Consider the following 22614-nt stretch of genomic DNA (forward strand, 5'->3'; position numbering starts at 1 on the left):
GCTCAGGGGGGTCCTGGTGAGCTCAAGGGGCTTCCTGAGGGGTCCGGGGGGGTCCGGGGGCTTCAGGGGGTCCTGGGGTGCTCAAGGGGTCCTGGGAGGCTCAGGGGGCCTTGGGGGTCGTGCAGAGTCCTGGGGGGGTCTCTGAGGAAGGGTTCAGGGGTCTCTGGGTGGGCCCGGGGGGCCTGGGAGGGCTCCTGAGGTCTCGGGGGGGGGTCCCGGGAGGGGGGGGGGGTGGGGGCTCCCCGTGGGTTTTGGGGCACCAAGCAGCCAAATTTCTCCACAATTTAGCAAAACGCTCGTTCCGTGTTGGCGACAACGACAAACGGCCCATCGCCCGCCCCAGGGCTCCGCCCCCCGGCCACGCCCCCCCCCCCAATTATCATTGGTGCCCCCCCTCCCGGGGCACCCAAGGGAGACGCACCCCAGTGACCGACGTCACCAGGACCCGGCGACCGTCCGCGGGATGCAGCTGATGATGTCATTGGGATCTGGGTGATGATGTCACCGGCATCCCGTTGATGATGTCATTGGGACCTGGTTGATGATGTCATTGGGATCTGGTTGATGATGTCATTGGGATCCTGTTGATGATGTCATTGGGACCCAGTTGATGATGTCATTGGGATCTTGTTGATGATGTCATTGGGAATCCCGTTGATGATGTCATTAGGATCTGGGTGATGATGTCACTGGGATCCCGTTGATGATGTCATTGGGACCCAGTTGATGATATCATTGGGATCCAGCTGATCAATGTCCATGGGACCCAGTTGATGATGTCATTGGGACCCGGTTGATGATGTCATTGGGATCCCGTTGATGATGTCATTGGGACCCAGTTGATCAATGGGACCCAGTTGACCAGTATCAGTGGGACCCAGTTGACGTCCATGGGACCCCGCTGATGTCCGAGGAACCCAGCTGACCAACACCCATGGAACCCAGTAGACCGATGTCCACCTGGACAACTGGTCCAACTGGACCGATGGGACCAGTTGACAACACCCACGGGACCCAGTTCACGTCCACGGGTCCCAGTTGACCACGTCCGTGTGACCTCACCGACCAACATCCACGGCAACCCAGCGGACCAACACCCGGGGGACCCATTTGGCAACGTCCTAAGGGCCCCGTTGCCCAACGTCCATGGGAACCCAGTAGACCAATGTCCACAGAACCCAGTTGACAACGTCCACAGAACCCAGTTGACAACGTCCCCGATCGACCAATGTCCATAGAACCCGGTTTACCAGTGTCCACAAAACCCAGTTGACCACCAACCAGATAGGACCCCGTTGACCAACCTCCATAGGACCCAGTTGACCAATGTCCATAGAACCCAGTTGACCAGTGTCCACAGAACCCAGTTGACCAACCTCCATAGGACCCCATTGACCAATGTCCATAGAACCCAGTTGACCAACATCCATAGGACCCAACTGACCAGTGTCCCTAGAACCCAGTTGACAACGTCCCAAGGACCCAGCTGACCAACATCCACAGGACCCTGTTGACCAACGTCCATAGAACCCAGTAGACCAATGTCCATAGAACCCAGGTGACAACGTCCATAGAACCCCGCAGGCCGACATCTACAGGACCCCACTGACCGATGTCCCAATGACCCAGTTGACCCATGTCCATAGAACCCAGCTGACAACATCCCAAGGACCCTGTTGACCGCGTCACAAGGACCCTGTTGACCCGTGTCCACAGGACCCTGTTGACCAGCATCCATAGAACCCAGTTGACCGACACCCATAGAACCCAGCTGAAAACGTCCCAAGGACCCCAGTGACCAACAACTACAGGACCCCATTGACCAACGTCCCAAGGACCCCCGTTGACCAACAACCACAGGACCCCGTTGACCAGTGTCCCTAGAACCTAGTAGACCAATGTCCCAAGGACCCCGCTGACCAACAGCCACAGGACCCCATTGACCAATGTCCATAGAAACCAGTTAATAAGGTCCTGAGGACCCCGTTGACCAACACTCATGGGAACCCAGTTGGCCAACGTCCACAGAACCCTGTTGACCAACATCCACGGCACCCCACTGACCAACGTCCCAAGGACTCCGCTGACCAACGTCCACAGGACCCCGTTGACCAGTGTCCATAGAACCCAGCTGGCCAACATCCATAGGACCCCATTGACCCCAAGCAACCAGTTGATGATGTCCATGGGACCCCGTTGACCAACACCCATGGGAACCCAGTACACGAATGTCCATAGAACCCAGGTGACCAACACCCATAGAACCCAGCTGACAACGTCCCAAGGACCCCACTGACCAACAACTACAGGACCCCGTTGACCAACGTCCCAAGGACCCCGTTGACCCACAGCCATAGGACCCTGTTGACCAACAACCACAGGACCCAGTTGACCAGCGTCCTGAGGACCCCGTTGACCAACATCCACAGGACCCAGCTGACCAATGTCATAGGACCCCATTGACCAACATCCACAGGACCCCGTTGACCAATGTCCATAGAAACCAGTTAATAAGGTCCTGAGGACCCCGTTGACCAACACTCATGGGAACCCAGTTGGCCAACGCCCACAGAACCCTGTTGACCAACATCCAAGGGACCCCACTGACCCCAAGCAACCAGTTGATGATGTCCATGGGACCCAGTTGACCAACACCCATGGGAACCCAGTACACGAATGTCCACAGAACCCAGGTGACCAACACCCAACACCCATAGAACCTAGCTGACAAGGTCCCAAGGACCCCGTTGACCAACAGCCATAGGACCCTGTTGACCAACGTCCACATGACCCAGTTGACCAACGTCCTGAGGACCCCGTTGACCAACGTCCACAGGACCCCATTGACCAACGTCCATAGAAACCAGTTAACAAGGTCCTGAGGACCCCGTTGACCGACACCCATGGGAACCCAGTTGGCCAATGTCCATAGAACCCCGTTGACCAACATCCCGACGACCCCGTTGACCAATGCCCACAGGACCCCGTTGACCAACGCCCATGGAACCCAGTTGACCAGTGTCCATATGACCCTGCTGACCAACGTCCCCAGGACCACGTTGATGCCGTCCCCGGGGCCCCGTGCACGGGAGCTGGGTGTCAGCAGCGGCGCGTCGAGCGGGGGTAGCGGAGGCGCAGCTCGTCGCGGAAGCGCCGGTACAGCTGCCGGTTATGGCTCAGCTCGGCCTCCCGCGCCCCGTGGAAGCCGCCGGCCTCCTTGAAGCCGCGGTGGACAACGAAGGCCCCGTCTAGCACGGCGAAGCGGAACCCGGCCATGTGCAGCTCGCAGGCCTGGGTGGTGGTGGGGAAACCGTTACCCCACGGGACCCACGGACACCCCACGGGACCCACTGACACCCCACAGAGCCCGACATCTCCCCTACAGCACCCGTAGAACCCCTGAAGCACCCACAGATCCCAACAGCACCCATAATCCCCATGGCCACCCCAACAACCCCCCATGGCCACCCCATAACCTCCATGACCACCCCATAACCTCCACAGCCACCCCACAACCCCCATGGCCACCCCATAACCTCCATGACCACCCCATAACCTCCCGCGGCCACCCAAAAACCCCATGGCCACCCCATAACCCTGGGGCCACCCCACAGCACCCATAGCCCCCATGGCCACCCCATAGCCCTCACGGTGACCCGACAACCCCACAGCCACCCCACAACTCCCATGGCCACCCAAATGAGCCACAGCCCCCTGGCCACCGCAAAGCCCCCATGGTCACCCCACAACCCCCATGGCCACCCCATAACCTCCACAGCCACCCAATAACCCCATGGCCACCCCATAGCCCCCCCAGCCAATCAAATGACCCACAGCCCCCATGGCCACCCCAAATCCCCCCAACCACCTCGAATTTCCCCTGGCCACCCCAAATCCCCCCCCCAGCCACCCCACAACCCCCATGGCGACCCCACAGCCCCCACGGCCACCCAAATGGCCCACATCCTCCCTGACCACCCCAAATGCCCTCTGGCAACCCCAAATCCCCCCTGGCAACCCCAAATCCCCCCCCACAAGCCACCCCAAATCCCTCCCGGTCACCTGGCTGATGCGGTTGAAGCCGTACTGCAGGAAGCGCTCGTCGAAGGGGGGCACGCTGTGGGCCGGCCCCACGTAGAAGGGCTCCCAGGGGTCCCGCCACGGCGCCTCGTAGGCCACGCGCAGCTGGGGGGCTGGCGGCAGCCCCCGCCACCGCCCATAGCCCGTGGGCGCCTGGCAGCGGGGGCACAGCGCCCCGTAGAATGGCCGCGCCGCCCCTGGCCCCACAGCCGCAGCAGCTCCGCCTTCGTCCCCGGCATCGGGACCCCCGCGCGCACCTCAAAGGCTGGGAGCACGAAGACCACCCGGTCCCAGGGGGCGCCGTGGCACCCGGGGCGTTGGGGTCCTCCAGGGCGTTGGGGTCTTCAAGGGTGTTGGGGTCCTCAAGGGTCTTGGGGTTCTTGAGGGCATTGGGGTCTTCAAGGGCCTTGGGGTCCTCAAGGGCGTTGGGGTTCTTGAGGGCGTTGGGGTCTTCAAGGGTCTTGGGATTCTCAAGGGTCTTGGGGTCCTCAAGACCATTGGGGTCTTCAAAGGTGTTGGGGTCTTCAAGGGCGTTGGGGTTCTCAAGGGTCTTGGGGTCCTCAAGAGTGTTGGGGTCTTCCATGACATTGGGGACACCGGGGTCATTGAGGCTCTTGGGGACCCTCATGGCCTTGGGGACCCCCAGGGCGTTGGGGTCCTCCACGATGACGTTGGGGACACCGGGGTCATGGAACCCCTTGGGGACCTCGATGGCCTTGGGGTCCCCCATGACCTCGGAGACCCCCGTGACCTTGGGGTCCCCCATGACCCTGGGGTCCCCCATGACCCTGGGGACCCCCATGACCTTGGGGACCCCGATGACCTCGGGGCCCTCGAGGCCGTTGGGTTCCTCCACGCCCCCGGCGACCCCAAGCCCACCGAACCCCTTTGGGATCCCCCGCCCCTCACCGCCCCCACCCCCCTGCCCCCCGCCCCCTCCCCCCCCGGGGGTGCCCCCCACCCCCCCCAGCCCCCCCCCGCTCCCTCCACATCCTCAGGAACTCCTCCCGCAGCCCCCGGCTCGGCACCACGTCGGCGTCCACCAAGAGCACGAAGAGGCCGTTTTGGGGCCGGGGGGTCCCCAAACCGGGGCGGGGGCGGCGTCCGCCCTCCCCCCAGCCCCCCCCCCCAAACCCACCGCCCCCCCAGGCCACGTTCCGCAGCAGGTTCCCGGGTACGGCACCCCCAAAGCGTAGCTGGGGGGGCCGGGGCGGACGCCACCCGCCGCAGGGCCCCCCGCAACCCCCCCCCGGCGGGGGGGGGGCGCGGGGGGTGCGGGGGGGGCCTGGCGGCGGCCCCCAGCACCACGTGAAGCCGCAGGCGCCCCCACGCCCCCGGCAGGCCCCCAGCGCCCCCAAAAGCTCCCCCAGGGCCGCACCCCCTGGCCCCCCCCCCCGAAAACGGCCACCGAGAGGGGCCCTCCCAGCCCCCCCCGCCAGGGCCCCCCCAGCGCCCCCGCCACCCGCCCGGGGGTGCCGTGGGTGGCCAGCACCAGCTCGGGGGGGCCGCTGAGCCTGGGGGGGGGGCCCAAAAGGTCCCGGTAGACGCGGAAGGACCCCGAGGCGTCCAGGACCCCCCGAGGGGGGGGGCGGCGGCTGGGGGGGCCGCGGTGGCGGCGGGGGGGGCAGCGCCCAGAGGTAGAGGGTCTGCAGCACCGCCAGGGCCCCCAGCAGCCAGGCGCAGCCCCCCAGCAGGCGGCCCCGGCCCATTTGGGGGGGGGGGGGAACTGGGAGGACTGGGAGGACTGGGGGGACTGGGGGGGGACTGGGGGGGTACTGAGGGGGGAACTGGGGGTATTGGGGGTATTAGGGGGGGTAACTGGGGGGACTGGTGGGAACTGGGGGTACTGGGGTTGGGTACTGGGGAGGACTGAGGGGGAACTGGTGGGGGTACTGGGAGGACTGGGGGGCAACTGGGGGGACTGGGGGAGGTGCTGGGGGGCTACTGGGGGGACTGCGGGTGGGGGGCTGGGGGTAACCGAGGGGTATGGGAGGTATTAGGAGGTATTGGGGGGGCAACTGGGGGGACTGGGGGGTAACTGGGGTCTAACTAGGGGGTAACTGGGGGTACTGGGAGAGCTGGGGGGTAACTGGGGGGTTTTAAGGGGGTTGGGCAGTAACTGGGGGGTTGCTGGGGGGGACTGGGGAGATATTGGGGGTAACTTGGGGGGGGTAACTGGGGTTACTGGGGGTATTGGGGGGTACTGAAGGGTATTGGGGGGTAACTGGGGGGTATTCAGGGGGTATTGGGAGGTAACTGGGGGTACTGGTGGGGTGCTGGGGAGGTACTGGAAGGGTGCTGGGGGTATCGGGGATACTGGGGGTGCTGGTGGGGTACTGGGAGGCACTGGGAGGGTGCTGAGAGATACTGGGAGATACTGGTAGTGCACTGGGGGGCACTGGAAGGGAACTGGGAGGCACTGGGAGGGAACTGGGAGAGTACTGGGAGGGCACTGGGAGGGCACTGGGAGGGCACTGGGAGGGAACTGGGGGCACTGGGGGGCGGGGAGGGGCCGAGGCCCAGCCGGGGGGGGGAGGGCGGGGGGAGGGGGGGAGCCGGGCACGGTCGGGGCCGGGACCCGGGGCCGGAAGCTCACCGCGCCGCGTCGCCGGGAGGAGCTGCGCATGCGCGGGGCGGGGCCAGGCGCCGAGGGGCGTGGTCACAACCCGGGGGCGGGGCGGGGCTTAGGGGGAGGCCACTGGGGAGGCGGGGGCGGGGCCAGGCTCCAGGGGCGGGGCCAGAGGCGAAGGGGGCGGGGCCAAGATACAGGGGCGGGGCCGAGGGGGCCGGGGCGGGGCCAAGGTCGCGGCGCGGCCGCCCTGGGTCCTTGTGCCCGGCCCCTGCGCTGAGCCCTGGGACCCCCCAACGGGGTTCTGGGACCCCCCCACCTCTGAGACCCGCCCCCCATCCCAGGGACCCCCCACACACCTCTGGGACCTCCCCCAATACCTGGGACCCCCCCAGCCCTGGGACCTCCCCCCCCACGTGATCCCCCCGTGTCCCACCCCTTCTCTGGACACCCCCCCCCCCCATTGTGCCCCCTGGCCCCCCCCATAAATAACTTGCCCCACAACCACCCCGGGACCACCCCCCAAACCCTGGGACCCCCCCCCCCCCCCCAACACCTGGGATTCACCCCTCCCCTCCTTGTGCCCTTCCCCAAACACCTAGACATCCCCCCCCCCAAAATACCTCGCACTCCCCAGCCCACCCCTGGATTCCCCCCAGGTCTCCGCGAACTCTGGGACCCCCCCCCACCCAAATACCTTGGACACCCCCCGCGCCCCTGGACCCCCCCTCTCCCTCCAGGTCTCCCCCACCTCTGTGCCTCCCCCATACCTGTGCCCCCCCCCCCCCCCCCCCGTGCTCCCCCCTCCAGGTCTCCCCCACCTCAGTGCCCCCCCCAACCTGTGTGCCCCCCCTCCCTGTGTCTCCCCCCCTCCCCAAAGAAAAGCACCAGCCACAGATGGGGGCAACAGGAGCCACTTTATTGCCGGGGGGGCAGATTCGGGCCCCCCCGGGTCCGTACAGACGGCCCCAACCCCGCAGTGGCGCCTCCAGGGACCCCCAGCCGGGGGTCAGGTGGCGGGGGGGGGCGCTGGGGACATCGGGGGGCATTGGGGACCTTGGCCCCATAGGGGGTGTGGGGGGGGGGCGCTGACGGGGGCCCCACGTCCTCCGGGGACGTTGGGGACATCGGGGGCCAGTCCCTCGGGTTGGGGACATCGGGCCGCGAGGGGGCGTCTGTCCCGTGTGTCGGGGACAATTGGGACGTCGGGGACATCGGGTCACCGTGGGTCGCAGTCCTTTGGGTTGGGGACACTGGGGATGTTGAGGACATTGGGGATGTTGGGGACATCGGGGACATCGAGGATATGGGGGACATCAAGGACATCAGGCCATGACGGGTCTTCGTCCTTCAGGTTGGGGACATTGGGGACGTTGGGGACATTGGGGACGTTGGGGACATCGGGTCATGATGGGTCTCAGTCCTTTCGGTTGGGGACATCAGGGATGTCGAGGACGTTGAGGACATCGAGGACGTTGAGGACATCGAGGACGTCGAGGACATCAGGCCATGACGGGTCTTGGTCCTTTGGGTTGGGGACATCGGGGATGTTGGGGACGTTGAGGACATTGGGTCATGGTGGATCTTGGTCCTTTGGGTTGGGGTCACTGGGGACATCGAGGACATCAAGGATGTTGAGGACATCGGGGACATCAAGGACATCAGGCCATGACGGGTCTCGGTCCTTTGGGTTGGTGACATCAGGAACGTTGGGGACATTAAGGACGTCGAGGACGTTGGGGACATCAGGACGTGGTGGATCTTGGTCCTTTGGGCTGGGGACATTGGGGACGTCGAGGACTTCAAGGACATTGGGGACGTCGAGGATATCAGGCGATGGTGGGTCTTCGTCCTTTGGGTTGGGGACATCAGGGACATCGGGGACATCAGGTCATGACGGGTCTCAGTCCTTTGGGTTGGGGACATTGGGGACATCAGGGACGTTGAGGACATCGGGCCGTGATGGGTCTCAGTCCTTCAGGTTGGGGACATCGGGGACTTTGGGGACGTTGAGGACATCAGGCCGTGACAGGTCTCAGTCCTTTGGGTTGGGGACATCGGGGACAGCAGCTGCGATGTGTCCCCATCTGGTGCCATGGGGACGTTGGGGACACGGAGCCACCGACGCGGTGACTGGGTGCCCTCGGGGACGTCGAGCTGTGGCGGGTGTCGGTCCCTCGGGGCTGGTGACGTCCCGCTGCGACGTGGCTCGGCGTCTTGGTCGGGGACGTTGGGGGATGTTGGGGACACTGGGAGTTTTGGGGACACTGGGGAGTTTTGGGGACATTTTGGGGTTTGGGGGCCATGGGGACACTGACCCATGGACGTGTCTCAGTCCCTCAGGTTGGGGACATTGGGGGTTTTGGGGACATTTTGGGCGTTTTGGGGACTCTGGGGGATGTTGGGGACATTTTGGGGTTTTGGGGACAGGGGGACACTGAGCCACGGTCACGTCTCAGTCCCTCAGGTTGGGGACATTGGGGACTTTGGGGACATTCGGAGGTTTTGGGGACACTTTGGGGTTTTGGGGACATCGAGCCACATCGTGCCTCGGTCCCCCTCCTTGGGGACACCCATGGGTGGGGTGGGGGTACACATTTTTGAGGGGGGCTCTGCCAAAAACACAGCCCCTGGGGATGGGGGGGGGGTGACAAGGGACAGGGGGGTGACAAGGGACTGGGGGGGGTGGCTCAAAGCCACCTTGTGGACACGGAGGGGGGGGGACACAAAATTTTGGGGACACGTCCCGGAGGGGAGGGGAGGGGGACAATGGGACAGGACCCAGGCGTCCGGGCTGGGGAGAGGGGGGGGCCACCAGCCCCCCCCCCCCAATTACCTTAGAGACTCGTTACGAGTTAAATTAGCACGAAAGGCCCCGGGGGGGCGGGCGGGGGGCAGCGGGGGTGACAATGACAATATGCCATACTGGGGGCAAGTCGCGTCACAGACTTAGTTCAGAAGGACGGGGCGCGCTGGCTTCCGGCTGCGGGGGGAAGGGGGACACGGCGTTAGGGACCCCCCCCCAAAAGCCACTGAGCCCCCAGACCCCGAGGGAAGGGGTGCCCAACCCCCCCCCCCCCAGCCCCGCTTTGGGATCCCACCAGCACCCATGGGTGTCCCCCCCCCCCAAGGATTCCCAACGGCACCCCGATGACCCAAGTGTCCGACCCCAAACTGGGAGGGCCCGTAGTCCCCAGCACCCATGGGAGCCCCCACCCCCACCCCATGAAGGTGTCACCCTATGGGTCCCCAGCACCCATAGGTCCCCAGCACCCATAGGAACCCAGCACCCAGGACCCGTGTCTTCACCCCAAAGTCCCCGATGACCCAACCCCAAACTGGGGGCCCATTGTCCCCAGCACCCATGGGAGACCCCATAAAGGTGCCCCCCTACGGGTCCCCAGCACCCTTGAGTCCCCAGCACCCATAGGAGCCCCCCAAGCAGATGCCACCCTACGGGTCCCCAGCACCCAGGACCCCCACCTTCACCCCAAATCCCCCCATGCCCATCCCCACACCACCCTCCCGCTGCCCCCAGCAGCCCCCCTTCCCCCCCGCGGGGGCGCCACCCCCAGCCCCCAGCACCCAGGGGTGCTCCCCAGCACCCTACCTTGGCGGAAGGCGTCCTGGAGGCGGCTCTGGGGGAGTTGATACAACTCAGCGAAGGGGTCGCGGGGCGACCGGGGCGGGGGGAGGTCGGGGGCTGGGGGCGCCACCAGGGCGCCGTTGTCCCCCCCGTGGTGACGGCGGCGGCCAAACCCCGTAGGAGGCGGCGCAGGGGCGCTGGGGCGGCCGGCGGCGGTGGGGGCGACGTCTCGGGGGTCAGCAGGGTGCCGGGGGTGGGGGTCGTCCCTGCCCCGGCGCCCCCCGGGGCTTTCGGGGCTCGGCGGCAGCTTCTCGGGGGCAGCTTCGGGGGGCTCCGGGGGCCGAAGGCGGCGGGCGGCGCTTGCCGGGGGTGTAGGGGGGCGTCCAGGTCTCGGTGGCGGCCCCCGGCAGCTCGGGGGCCAGGCGGGCGCCCACGGCCAGCCCCACGCCGATGTTGGCGCCCAGGGCCAGCCCCACGGCCGGCCCCACGGCCAGCCCCACGCCGGGGGTCGATGCCGGTGCCAAGAGCGGGGTCAATGTTGGTGCCGATGGCGGCTGGAAGGGCAGAGTCAACGTTGGCCCCAAGGCCAAGGCCAACGGCGGTGCCGACGCCGACGTTGGCTCCAACGGCGGCTCTGATGCCGAGTCCCACCCCGGCGCTGGCGTCCGACGGGAGAGCGCTGCCGACGTGGGCTCCGACACCAAGCCCAACACCGACGTTGGCTCCGACGGCAAGACCGACGCCGGGTCCAAGGGTAGAGCCGACGTTGGCTCCGACGGCGGCTCCGACGGCGAGGCCGACGCCGGGTCCGACGCCGGATGTGAGAACGGAGCCAACGTTGGCGCCGAGGGCGGCTCCGAGGCCAAGTCCAACTGCAGATCCAAGGCCCGAGCCAACGTTGGCACCAAGGCCAAGTCCGACGCCGGCACCGACGCCGATATTGGCTCCGACACCGAGTCCAACGCTGGCGCTGATGCCGCTGCCGATGCCGAGGGAGATGCCGGTGCCGAGGCCGTGGCCAACGTCCGCTCCGGCGTCAGTCTGGAGGCCAGCTCCAATGTCCTCTCCAGTGCCGGGTCCGAGGCCAGCTCCGACTTGAGTCCCGAGGCCAACGTCGGTGCCGGCACCGGCTGCCACGCCAAGGCCGACGTCCACTCTGATGCCAACTCCGGCCCCAACGCCGGCACCGAGGCCGTGCCCGACGCTGGCTCCAAGTCCTTGTCCAAGGTTGGCTCCAAGACCGGGGTCAACGCTGGCCCCAATGCCAAGTCCAAGACCATGTCCAACAGCAGCTCCAAGACCGGGATCAACATTGGCCGCGGCGCCGGCTCCGAGACCGTGTTCGATGGCAGCTCCAAGACTGGGTCCAAGACCAGGGTCAACGTTGGCTCCAAGACCAGGTCCCACGTTGGCTCCAAGACTGGGTCCAAGACCAGAGTTGGCTTCAAGACCAGTTCCAAGACCGGGGTCAACGTTGGTCGGGGCGCCGGCTCCGAGACCGTGTTCAATGGCGTCTCCAAGACCAGGGTTGGCTCCAAGACTGGGTCCCACGCTGGCTCCAAGACCAGGTCCAAGACCGGGGTCAACGTTGGCTCCAAGACCAGGTCCCACATTGGCTCCAAGACCACGTCCAAGACCGGGGTCAACGCTGGCCCCAACGCCAAGTCCAAGACCGTGTCCAACAGCGGCTCCAAGACCGGGTCCCACGTTGGATCCAAGACCAGGTCCAAGGCCGGGGTCAACGCTGGCGGCACCGGCCCCGAGCCCGTGTCCGACATCAGCTCCAAGACCATGGCCAACGTTGACCCCAAGGCCAAGGCCAACGTTGGCTCCACCGTCGGCTCCAAGCCCGGCTCCTAGCCCAAGGTCAACGCCGGGTCCGACGCCGGGGCCAACGCCGAGGTCTCCGCCACCGCCACCACCAGGGAAATCGAGGCCGGGACCAAAAGCCTCCGGGGGTCCTGGGGGGCTTCGGCTGCCAGCTGCTGCCGCAGGCACCAAGCCTCGGCCTCGCTGCCGGAGAAATCGGGGAGATGAGGGGGGGTCACAGGTGCACCCCAACTCTTGGCGCCCTTGCGAGGCTGCGGGGGGGCACATGGGTGGTCCCGGTGGTCCGGCCCCCCCGCTCACCTGATGACGAAGTTGTGGGCCAGCAGGGCCGGGCCTTCGGGGCGCAGGCGGGCGTAGACCCAGGTCCAGCCCAGGCCGTCCTTGCGCTGCAGCCGCGCCACCAGCTCCCCACGCGCCTCCGCCGCTGCCCCTGCTGCGGGGACAACACGGGGGGGGGGTCAGTGGGGTGGGGACACCCTTGGGGACACAATGGGGACACCAGGAGGGACAGGGACACCCATGGGGACACTGTGGGGACATTGTGGGGACAGGGGACACCCAAGGGGGACACCCGGGGGGGACAGGGGACACCCAAGGGGGACACCCGGGGGGGACAGGGGACACCCAAGGGACACCCAAGGGGGGACCTGGGGGGGACCGAGGACACCCAGGGGACACCCAGGGGACACTCACCCAGGCGGAGGTGCTGGCGGGCGACGTGCCCCAAGTCCTCGGGGTGCAGCAGGCGGTACCAGGAGCGCCCCAGCAGCTCCCCGCGCCCGTAGCCCAGGTGGATCTGCACGCTGAGAGAGCACCCCCCCCCCCGTCAGCACCCCTGGCCGAGACCCCCCAATGTGCTCCCACCCCCCCCCAAAGTGCCCTGGGACCCCCAAGTCCCTGGGAACCCCCTAAAGCCCCTGGGAGCACCCTGAGGTGCCCGGGACCCCCCCCAAGTCCCTGGGAACCCCTCCAAGTGCCTGCCCCCCGTAACATTTCTGGGACCCCCCAAGTGCCTGGGGACCCCCAAGATGTCTGGGACCCCCCCCAAAATACCTGGGACACCCCCTTCCTCCTACTTGGTTCCCTTTGTGAAGTCTGGGACCCTCCATGCACATCCCCCCCAAATAATTGGGGACCCCTCCCAAGACACCTGACCCCCATCCTGCACATCTGGGACCCCCCCCCCCAAATATCTGAGGACCCCCCAAGACACCTGGGACCCCCCCCCCAAATATCTGGGGACCCCCCAAGACACCTGGGACCCCCCCCCAAATATCTGGGGACCCCCCTCAAACACCTTGACCCCTCCATGCACACTTCAGGACCCCCCCACGACCCCTGGGTCCCATCCTGCCCACCTCCAACCCCCCCAAGACCCCCCCACTCCCCCAATTCCACCCCCCCCCCCCGGTGCTCCTCCCCCCACCTCTCCGAGACGTCGAGCAGGGCCAGGTCCCGCGCGTGGCGGCTCTCGAAGGCCGGCAGCAGCAAGGAGTCGGCGCAGGGCCACGGGGGGGGGGGGGTCGGGGGGCGCAGAAAGCCACGAAGAGCCCCGGGGGGGGTCCCGGGGGGGGCCGGGGGGGCGGCCTGGAAAGCGGCCCCGCAGCAGAACCAGCTTGCGGCCGGCGCTGGGGGCGGCGCGAGGCGCGGGAGGTGGTGAAGCGGCAGCGGAAGAGGCGCTCTGGGGGGGGGGGCACACAAAAAAAAAAAAGCAGGGGGGCGTTAGTGCCGTCCGTGTGTCCAGCGTCCGTCTGTCCGTCCTCCCCCAGCCCTCTGTCCGTCCATCCCTCCCTCCGTCCGTCCGTCCTTCCGTTCATCCTTCTTTCTGCCCATCCTTCTGTCCTCCCACCCATCCTCCTGCCCCTCCGTCCGTCTGTCTGCCCGTTCGTCCACCCCTCCATCCCTCCGTCTGTCCATCCGTCTGTCCAACTGTCTTCCCATTCACCCATCCGTCCATCCTTCTGTCCCTCTCTCTGTCCGTCTGTCCATCCATCCCTCCCTCCATTTCTCCATCTGTCCATCCATCCATCCGTCCTCCTCTCCCTCCATCTGTCCGTCCGTCCAGCCATCCCCCTCTCCATCCCTCCGTCCATCTGTCTGTCCATCAATCCCTTTCTATAGCCATCCGCCTGTCTGTCTGTCCATCCATCAACCCCCTCTCTCTCTACCCGTCTGTCCATCCACCTCTCTCTCCCTCCATCTGTCCGTCTGTCCGTCCATCCATCCCCCTCTCCACCCCTCCGTCCATCTGTCCGTCCATCCATCCCCCTCTCCACCCCTCCGTCCATCTGTCCATCCATCCATCCCCCTCTCCACCCCTCCGTCCATCTGTCTGTCCATCCATCCCCCTCTCCACCCCTCCGTCCATCTGTCCATCCATCCATCCCCCTCTCCACCCCTCCGTCCATCTGTCCGTCCATCCATCCCCCTCTCCACCCCTCCGTCCATCTGTCCGTCCATCCATCCCCCTCTCCACCCCTCCGTCCATCTGTCTGTCCATCCATCCCCCTCTCCACCCCTCCGTCCATCTGTCCGTCCATCCATCCCCCTCTCCACCCCTCCGTCCATCTGTCCGTCCATCCATCCCCCTCTCCACCCCTCCGTCCATCTGTCCGTCCATCCATCCCCCTCTCCACCCCTCCGTCCATCTGTCCGTCCATCCATCCCCCTCTCCACCCCTCCGTCCGTCTGTCCGTCCATCCATCCCCCTCTCCACCCCTCCGTCCGTCTGTCCGTCCATCCGTCCCTCTCTATATCCGTCTGTCCGTCCACCCCCGTCTCCGCCCATCCGTCTGTCCATCCACCCCTCTATCCCTCCGTCCGTCCATCCGTCCCTCCATCCACCCACCCGCCCCCACGAGCCCCTCCCCTCCCCCAAGCCCCCGCCCCCACGAGCCCCTCCCACCCCCACAAGCCCCTCCCCCTTCCCCAAGCCCCGCCCACCTGGCTGGGGGGCCCCGGGCAGGGCGAGCTGGTGCCGCACCAGGGGGTGGTCGGCGGGGGTCCAGCAGGTCGTAGATGCTGTCACCCTGCGCCACCAGGTCCACCTGGGGGGACACATGGGGGGTCAGCACCCAGCACCCACAGCCCCCCGACACCCACAAATCCCCCTGACACCCCAAAATCCCCTCCCAGCACCCCCAAATCCTCCCCAGACACCCCCAAATCCCCTCCCAGCACCCCAAACTGCCTCCCAGTGCCCCCAAACCGCCCCAGACACCCAGAACCCCCCCAGATACCCAGAACCCCCCTCCAGCCCTCCCAACCCCCCAAACCTCCTCCCAGCGCCCCCAACCCCCCTCCTAGACACCTAGAACCCCCTCCCAGCACCCCCAAACCCCCCAGACACCCCCAAAGCCCCCCAGACCCACTTCCAGCGCCCCCAAACCCCCTCCCAGCTCCCCCAACCCCCTCCTAGACACCCAGAACCCCCTCCCCAGACCCCCAACCCCCCCAGACACCCAGAACCACCCCCCAGCCCCCCACCCCCCTCCCAGCACCCCCAAGCCCCCCAGCACCCACCATGGAGTGCCCCAGGTGCTGCGCGACGTTGTCGGTGACGCCGACCAGCTTCCCCTCGCGGGTGACGGCCAGCAGGAACCCCGGCAGCGACGCCACCAGGTCGGCCAGCTCCGGCCCCCCAGCAGCTCCAGGGGTGCTCCCCGCGCCGGCCCTGCAGGGGGGGGGGGACCCACGTCAGCACCCGGAGGGCACCCACCCACCTGGACCCCCGGTTCCTGACCCCATCCCATCCCCGTTCCCCAGTTCCTGACCCCATTCCCTGGTTCCTGAACCCATCCCGTGCCCGTTCCCTGGTTCCTGTCCCCACCCCCAGTTTCTGACCCCATCCCAACCCCGTTCCCTGGTTTCTATCCCCAATTCCTCATCCCTGGTCCCACTCCCAGTCCCTGTCCCCATCCCGTCCCTATTCCCTGGTTCCTGTCCCCATCCCGTCCTCATTCCTTGGTTCCTGTCTCCATCCCATCACCGTTCCCCAGTTCCTGACCCCATCCCCGGTTCCTGACCCCATCCCCTCCTCGTTCCCTGGTTCCTGAACCTGTCCCGTGCCCATTCCCCGGTTCCCGTCCCCATCCCCATCCTTGTTCCCTGGTTCTTGTCCCCATCCTCGGTTCCTGACCTCATCCCAACCCCATCCCCAGTTCCCATCCCTGATTCTTCATCCCCCGGTCCCACTCCCGGTCCCTGACCCCATCCCATGCTCATTACCATTCCCTGGTTCCTTCCCTGGTTCCTGTCCCCGTTCCCAGCTTATGTCCCCGTCCATCCCACCCCCATCCCAACCCCATTCCCTGGTTCCTGTCCCCATCCCCAGCTCCTGTCCCCATCCCGCTCCCCAATTCCCATCCCCGGTCCTGCTCCCGGTCCCTGAACTCGGTCCCTGTCCCTATCCCAATGTCCCTGTTCCAGCCCCAGTCTGGGTCCCGGTCGCTGTCCCCTGTCCCTATCCCACTGTCCCGGTGTCCCCCCCGTCCCTGTTCTCGGTGCTGAGCCCCAGCCGCTGTCCCTGCTGCTGAAACCGGCCCCGGCTCCCGTTCTCGTTGTCCCCCCGGTCCCTGTCGCTGACCCCCCGGTCCCCATCCCTGGTACTGAACCCGGCCCCGGTCCCCGGTTCCTGTCCCTGCTGCTGAACCCTGTCCCGGCCCCGGTCCCCAGTCCCCGGTCCTGAACCTGGCCCCGGTCCTGGTCCCTCTCCTGTCGTCCCCCGGCCCCGGTTCCCGGTGCCGAAACCGGTCCCCGGTCCCTGGTGCTGAACCCGGCCCCGGTTCCCGGTCCTCATCCCGGTGTCCCCCGGTCCCTGCCCGTGGTCCTGAACCTGATCCCAGTTCCCGGCCCCAGTCCCCGTTCCCTGGTGCTGAATCTGATCCCGGTCCCCAGTCCCGGTCCCCGTCCCTGGTGCTGGATCCCGGTCCCGGTCCCTGTCCCTGGTGCTGATCCCGGCCCGGTTCCCGTTTCCCGGTCCCTGTCCCTGGTGCTGATCCCGGCCCGGTTCCCGTTTCCCGGTCCCTGTCCCTGGTGCTGATCCCGGCCCGGTTCCCGTTTCCCGGTCCCTGTCCCTGGTGCTGATCCCGGCCCGGTTCCCGTTTCCCGGTCCCTGTCCCTGGTGCTGATCCCGGCCCGGTTCCCGTTTCCCGGTTCCCGTTCCCTGTCCCTGGTGCTGATCCCGGTCCCGGTTCCCGTTTCCCGTTCCCTGTCCCTGGTGCTGATCCCGGTCCCCGTTCCCGGCCCCGCTCCCTGTCACGGTGCCCCCCGGTTCCCGTTCCCGGCGCTGAGCCCGGCCGCTGTCCCTGGTGCTGAGCCCGGCCCCGGTCCCCGGTCCCTGTCCCCGGTGCTGAACCCGTCCCCTTTCTGCCCCGTTCCCCGTCCTATCGCCATCCCATCCCGATCCCATTTCCATCCCATCCCGATCCCATCCCCTATTCCATCCCAACCGTATCCTACCCCGATCCCCATCCCATCCCCATCCCATCCTCATCCTACCCCGGTCCCTACCCCTATCCCTGCCCAATCCCCATCCGATCCCCATCCGATCCTGGTCCCTACCCCAAACCAACCCCATCCTTCCCCTACCCCGATCCTCATCCTATCCCCACCCGATCCCGGTCCCTATCCCAACCCGATCCCCATCCTACCCCGCTCCCTACCCCATCCCAACCCGATCCCGGTCCCTACCCTACCTACCCCATCCTTCCCCTACGCCAATCCCCATCCTTCCTCTAACCTACCCCAACCCAATCCCCATCCTATCCCCATCCGATCCTCATCCTACCCCGGTCCCTACCCCATCCCATCCCCATCCTTCCCCTACCCCAACCCAATCCTATCCCCTACCCCAACCCCATCCTTCCCCTACCCCAACCCAATCCTATCCCCTACCCAACCCCATCCTACCCCGGTTCCCTACCCCATACCAACCCCATCCTTCCCCTACCCAACCCCATCCTACCCCGGTTCCCTATCCCCTACCCAACCCAATCCTATCCCCTACCCCAACCCCATCCTACCCCGTTCCCCTACCCCTACCCCAACCCCGTCCTACCCCGCTCCCCGCCCCGCCCCTCTCCCCGCCGCCGCTCACCGGGCCGCAGGCAGGCCCCCTTGCGGGTGTAGATGCAGGCGAGGGCCATGACGTGCAGGTAGGAGAGGCGCGGCCGGTCCCCGTCGGGCAGCGGCGGGAGGTCGCGCAGGGCGCGGATCTCGGCGTTGATCTGGTCCCGGCGCGCCTTGGAGGCGCCCTTGGTGGAGCGCAGCATCCTCGCGCCGCTCCACGCCGCGCCGCGCCGCCCCGCGCCTTATATGGGCAGCGCCGCGCCTTATATGGGCAGCGCCGCGCCTTATATGGGCAGCGCCGCGCCCGCGTCACCGCCCGCGTCACGCCGCCCGCCCCGCCCACTCGGAGGGGGAGGGGGAGGGGGGGGCCGCGCCGGGGGGACACGCGCGCGACGTCAGCGGTGACGCGGAGGGAAGGGGGGGGGGGGAGGGGGGAGAGGAGGCTTCGAGCCGAAATAGGAGATGGCGCGGGGGGGGGGGGGGGGGCGGGGGCGGGGCTAAAGGGGGAGGGGTTAAAGGGGGGAACGCCCGGCGGGGGGGGGGGGAGGGGGGGTAAAGGGGGGGCGATGGGGGGTGATGGGGGGCTATGGGGGGGCTATGGGGGGGGTGATGAGGGGGTGATGGGGGTAATGGGGGGCGATGGGGGGTTATGGGGGGCTATGGAGTGGGTTTTGGGGGGTGATGGGGATAATGGGGGGTTATGGGGGGGCTATGGGGGTAAAGGGGGGGCTATGGGGGGTGATGGGGGTGATGGGGGGTTATGGGGGGGCTATGGGGGGTGATGGGGGTGATGGGGGGGATATGGGGGGTAAAGGGGATAATCGGGGGCGATGAAGGGGTAATGGGGGGCTCTGGGGGCTCCGGGGGTAAAGGGGGGCTATGGGGGGCTTATGGTGCTAATGGGGGATGATGGGGGCCGATGGGGATAATGGGGGGCTATGGGGGGCTATGGGGGGTAATGGGGGGCTTATGGGGGTAATGGGGGACGATGGGGGGGTAATGGGGATAATGGGGAGGCTATGGGGGGGCTATGGGGGGTTGTGGGGGGCTACTGGGGGCTATGGGGGGTGATGGGGGAGGTTGGGGGGGGCCTATGGGGGGTTTAGGGAGGGTTTGGGGGGGGGCTATGGGGGGGGTTATGGGGGTAATGGGGGCGATGAGGGGGTTATGGGGGGACGATGGGGGGATTATGGGGGGGTTGTGGGGGGTGAGGGGGGGCTATGGGGGTGCTATGGGGGTTATGGGGGGGCTATGGGGGGCTATGGGGACAGACAGATGGACAGGGGGTTGGGGGGGGCAACGGGGGGCGATGAAGGGGACGGACAGACACGGACGGTGGGAAGAATGGGGGGGGCTACGGGGGGGCGATGGGGATGGACAGACGGACACGGGGGGGGCGATGGGGGGTAATAGGGACAGACGGACGGGGGGGCACTGGGGGGCACTGGGGGGGCAATGGGGTCTATGGGGATGGACAGACGGACACTGGGATGGATGGGGGGCACTGGGGGGCACTGGGGGGCACTGGGGGGCGATGGGGGAGTACTGGGGGCACTGGGGGGTACTGGGGGGCAATGGGGGAGGTACTGGGGATGGACAGACAGACACTGGGATGGATGGGGGGCACTGGGGGGTACTGGGGGCGATGGGGGGTACTGGAGGAACTGGGGGGTATTGGGGGGCGATGGGGGTGCTGGGGGCACTGGGGGGTACTGGGGGGTGATGAGGGGGTACTGGGGGTACTGGGGGGCCATGGGGACGGTTTGGGGGCTCCCCCCCAACCCCCCCATTCTCCCCCCTCGTTCCCCCCCCCCCCATCGGGTCCCCGCCCCCCGCCCCCCCCCCGGGCTCCGTCGCTGCCAAATTTGGGCGCCGAAAGCGGCGGCGCTAAAAATAGCCCCGGGGGGGCTAAAAATAGCCGGGGGGCGGGGCCAAGGGGAGGGGGCGGGGCCTGGCGGGGATGGAGGGGACGGGGGGGGGGGAGGGGGGGGGGGGGAGAAGGGGGTTGGGGGGCTCGGGGGGGCTCGGGGGGGGTTGGGGGGGGGCTCGGGGGGGGTTTGGGGGGGTCCGGGGGGGGGTCCGGGGGGTTGGGGGGGGGGCTTGGATGTGTCCCCCCCCCGCGGTGAGCTGGGGGCGGGTTGCCATGGGAACGGCGGGAGCCGCAGCGCTGGGGGGGGGTTCGGGGGGAGGAAGAGGAGGGGGAGGAAGATGAAGGGGGAGGAAGAGGAGGGGGAGGAAGATGAAGGGGGAGGAAGAGGAGGGGGGAGGAAGATGAAGGGGGAGGAAGAGGAGGGGGGAGGAAGATGAAGGGGGAGGAAGAGGAGGGGGAGGAAGATGAAGGGGGAGGAAGAGGAGGGGGGAGGAAGATGAAGGGGGGAGATGGGGGTCGGGGGGGTGAAGGTGGGGTCGGGGGGGTCGACGGGGGGAGGAGGAGGAGGAGGGGGAGGAAGATGAAGGGGGAGGAAGAGGAGGGGGTGGGGGATGAAGATGGGGTGGGGGGAAGGAGGAGGAGGGGGGGGAGGAAGAGGAGGGGGGAGGAAGATGGGTGAAGGGGGAGGAAGATGAAGGGGGGAGGAAGAGGAGGGGGGATGGAAGGGGAGGAAGATGAAGGGGGGATGAAGATGAAGGGGGGAGGAAGAGGAGTGGGGAGGAAGATGAATGGGGGAGATGGGGGGCGGGGGGGATGAAGATGAGGGGGGAGGAAGAGGAGGGGGGATGAAGATGGGGTGAAGGGGGGAGGAAGAGGAGGGGGTGGGGGGATGAAGATGGGGTGGGGGGAAGGAGGAGGGGGAGGAAGAGGAGGGGGGAGGAAGAGGAGGGGGGCTGGGGGGGGATGAAGATGAAGGGGGAGGGAGAGGGAGGGGGAGGCAGATGGGGTGGGGGGCTTGGAGGGGCTGGGGGGTCTGCTGCACATGTACTGCGTGGTACTGGTTTGTACTGGTTTGTACTGGGAGGGGCTGGGGGGACTGGGGGGTCCACAGCATGTGCACCGTGTGGTACTGGTTTGTACTGGGGGAACTGGGAGGGGCTGGGGGGTCTGCTGCACATGTACTGCATCGTACTGGTTTGTACTGGGATGGGCTGCTGCACATGCACCTTGTGTACTGGTTTGTACTGGGGGGAACTGGGAGGGGCTGGGGGGACCTGGTGCACACGCACTGCATGGTACTGGTTTGTACTGGGGGGAACTGGGAGGGGCTGGAGGCCTGGGGGGACCTGCACTACACGGTACTGGTTTGTACTGGGGGCACTGGTTTTTACTGGGAGGGGGAACCTGCTGCACGTGCAGCGCAGTATGGGAACACTGGGCTGTACTGGTTTGTACTGGGAGGGGCCTGCAGAGCCCTGCCTTATACTGGTTTGTACTGGGAGGGGCTCTCAGAGCCCTGCCTTATACTGGTTTGTACTGGGAGGGGCTCTCAGAGCCCTGCCTTATACTGGTTTATACTGGGAGGGGCCTGCAGAGCCCTGCCTCATACTGGTTTGTACTGGGAGGGTTGGGGCAGCCCCCCCAGAGGAACCCAAAGCCCCCGAAAGGACCCAAACTGACCCCAAAAAAGGGACCTGGACCCCTCCGACCCCCCAAAGCCCCCAGACCCCCCCCAAAAAGGACCCAAAGCCCCCCAAAAGGGACCCAGCCCCCCAAAAGCCCCCCCGACCCCCAAAGCCCCCCCGAATGACCCTAAACCCCCAGCCCCCCCCCAAAAGGGACCCAGACCCCCCCAATACCCCCCAGCCCCCCCCCAAAATGACCCAGCCCCCCAAAGAACCCAACCCCCCCAAATGACCCTAAACCCCCCAGATCCCCCCAAAAAGGGACCCAAAGCCCCCAAAAGGGTCTCAGCCCCCCCAATACCCCCAACCCCCCAAAAGACCCCAAGACCCTCAAAGCCCCCCCGAAATGACCCTAAACCCCCAGCCCCCCCCCCAAAAAAAGGCACCCAAATCCCCCAGCCCCCCCAAAAGGACCCAGCCCCCCCAAAAAGCCCCCAACCCCCCAAAAAGGACCCAGCCCCCCCCCAAAGGACCCCAACACCCTCAAAGCCCCCCCAAAAAGGACCCCAAATCCCCCAGCCCCCCCCCCAAAGGGCCATGCCCCCCCCAAATGACCCAGCCCCCCCCAAAAGGACCCCAAAGCCCCCCCTAAATCCCCCAGACCCCCCAAAAAGGACCCAGACCCCCCCAAAAAAAACCCAAACCCCCAACCCCCCAAAAGCCCCCTAACCCCCCCAGAAGCCCCCCCCCCAAAAAAAGCCCCCCCAAAGCTCCCCCCCCCCCAAAAAAACAGACACGAGGCTGTGGGAGGACGTTTATTGGGGGGGGTTTCTCCCCGGGGGGGGTCACCCCGGGGGGGGTCACTCCGGTGGGGGGGGGTCACCCCCGTGTGGGGGGGTCACCCCGGGGGGGGGTCACTTCTTGCCCCCCCCTCCTCGGCGGCCGCCTCCTGCGCAGCCTCGCGGCGCCGCTGCTGGAACTCGGC

At 67.0% G+C, this 22614-nt stretch overlaps 3 protein-coding genes across 3 annotated transcripts in view; all 3 read right to left on the minus strand.

Moving 5' to 3' along the window:
- The window catches only part of LOC136788764 (guanine nucleotide-binding protein G(I)/G(S)/G(O) subunit gamma-3), a 147485-nt gene extending 131032 nt beyond the window's left edge, over positions 1–16453 (minus strand). The window contains exon 1 of the mRNA XM_066987442.1: positions 16435–16453. The gene's annotated coding sequence lies outside the window, so the exon portion shown is untranslated. The remainder of the gene's footprint in view (positions 1–16434) is intronic.
- Positions 640–4997, minus strand: LOC136788739 (E3 ubiquitin-protein ligase RNF12-B-like). Its single transcript, XM_066987415.1, has 2 exons — positions 4063–4997; positions 640–3291 (listed from the first exon to the last, which is right to left on the minus strand). Exons 1-2 carry the CDS (start codon positions 4880–4882, stop codon positions 3170–3172), a joined length of 942 nt encoding a protein of 313 aa, XP_066843516.1. The 5' UTR covers positions 4883–4997; the 3' UTR covers positions 640–3169.
- Positions 9435–18337, minus strand: LOC136788564 (fibroin heavy chain-like). The gene is made up of 8 exons (XM_066987124.1): positions 18108–18337; positions 15588–15738; positions 15044–15112; positions 13492–13746; positions 12759–12868; positions 12366–12498; positions 10260–12248; positions 9435–9632 (listed from the first exon to the last, which is right to left on the minus strand). The coding sequence occupies exons 1-8, from the start codon at positions 18335–18337 to the stop codon at positions 9591–9593; spliced, it is 2979 nt and encodes a 992-aa protein (XP_066843225.1). The 3' UTR covers positions 9435–9590.
- Positions 18338–22614: the final 4277 nt, after the last annotated feature.

Source organism: Anser cygnoides, chromosome W (assembly GCF_040182565.1).
Source record: "Anser cygnoides isolate HZ-2024a breed goose chromosome W, Taihu_goose_T2T_genome, whole genome shotgun sequence".
Lineage (NCBI taxonomy): Eukaryota > Metazoa > Chordata > Aves > Anseriformes > Anatidae > Anser > Anser cygnoides.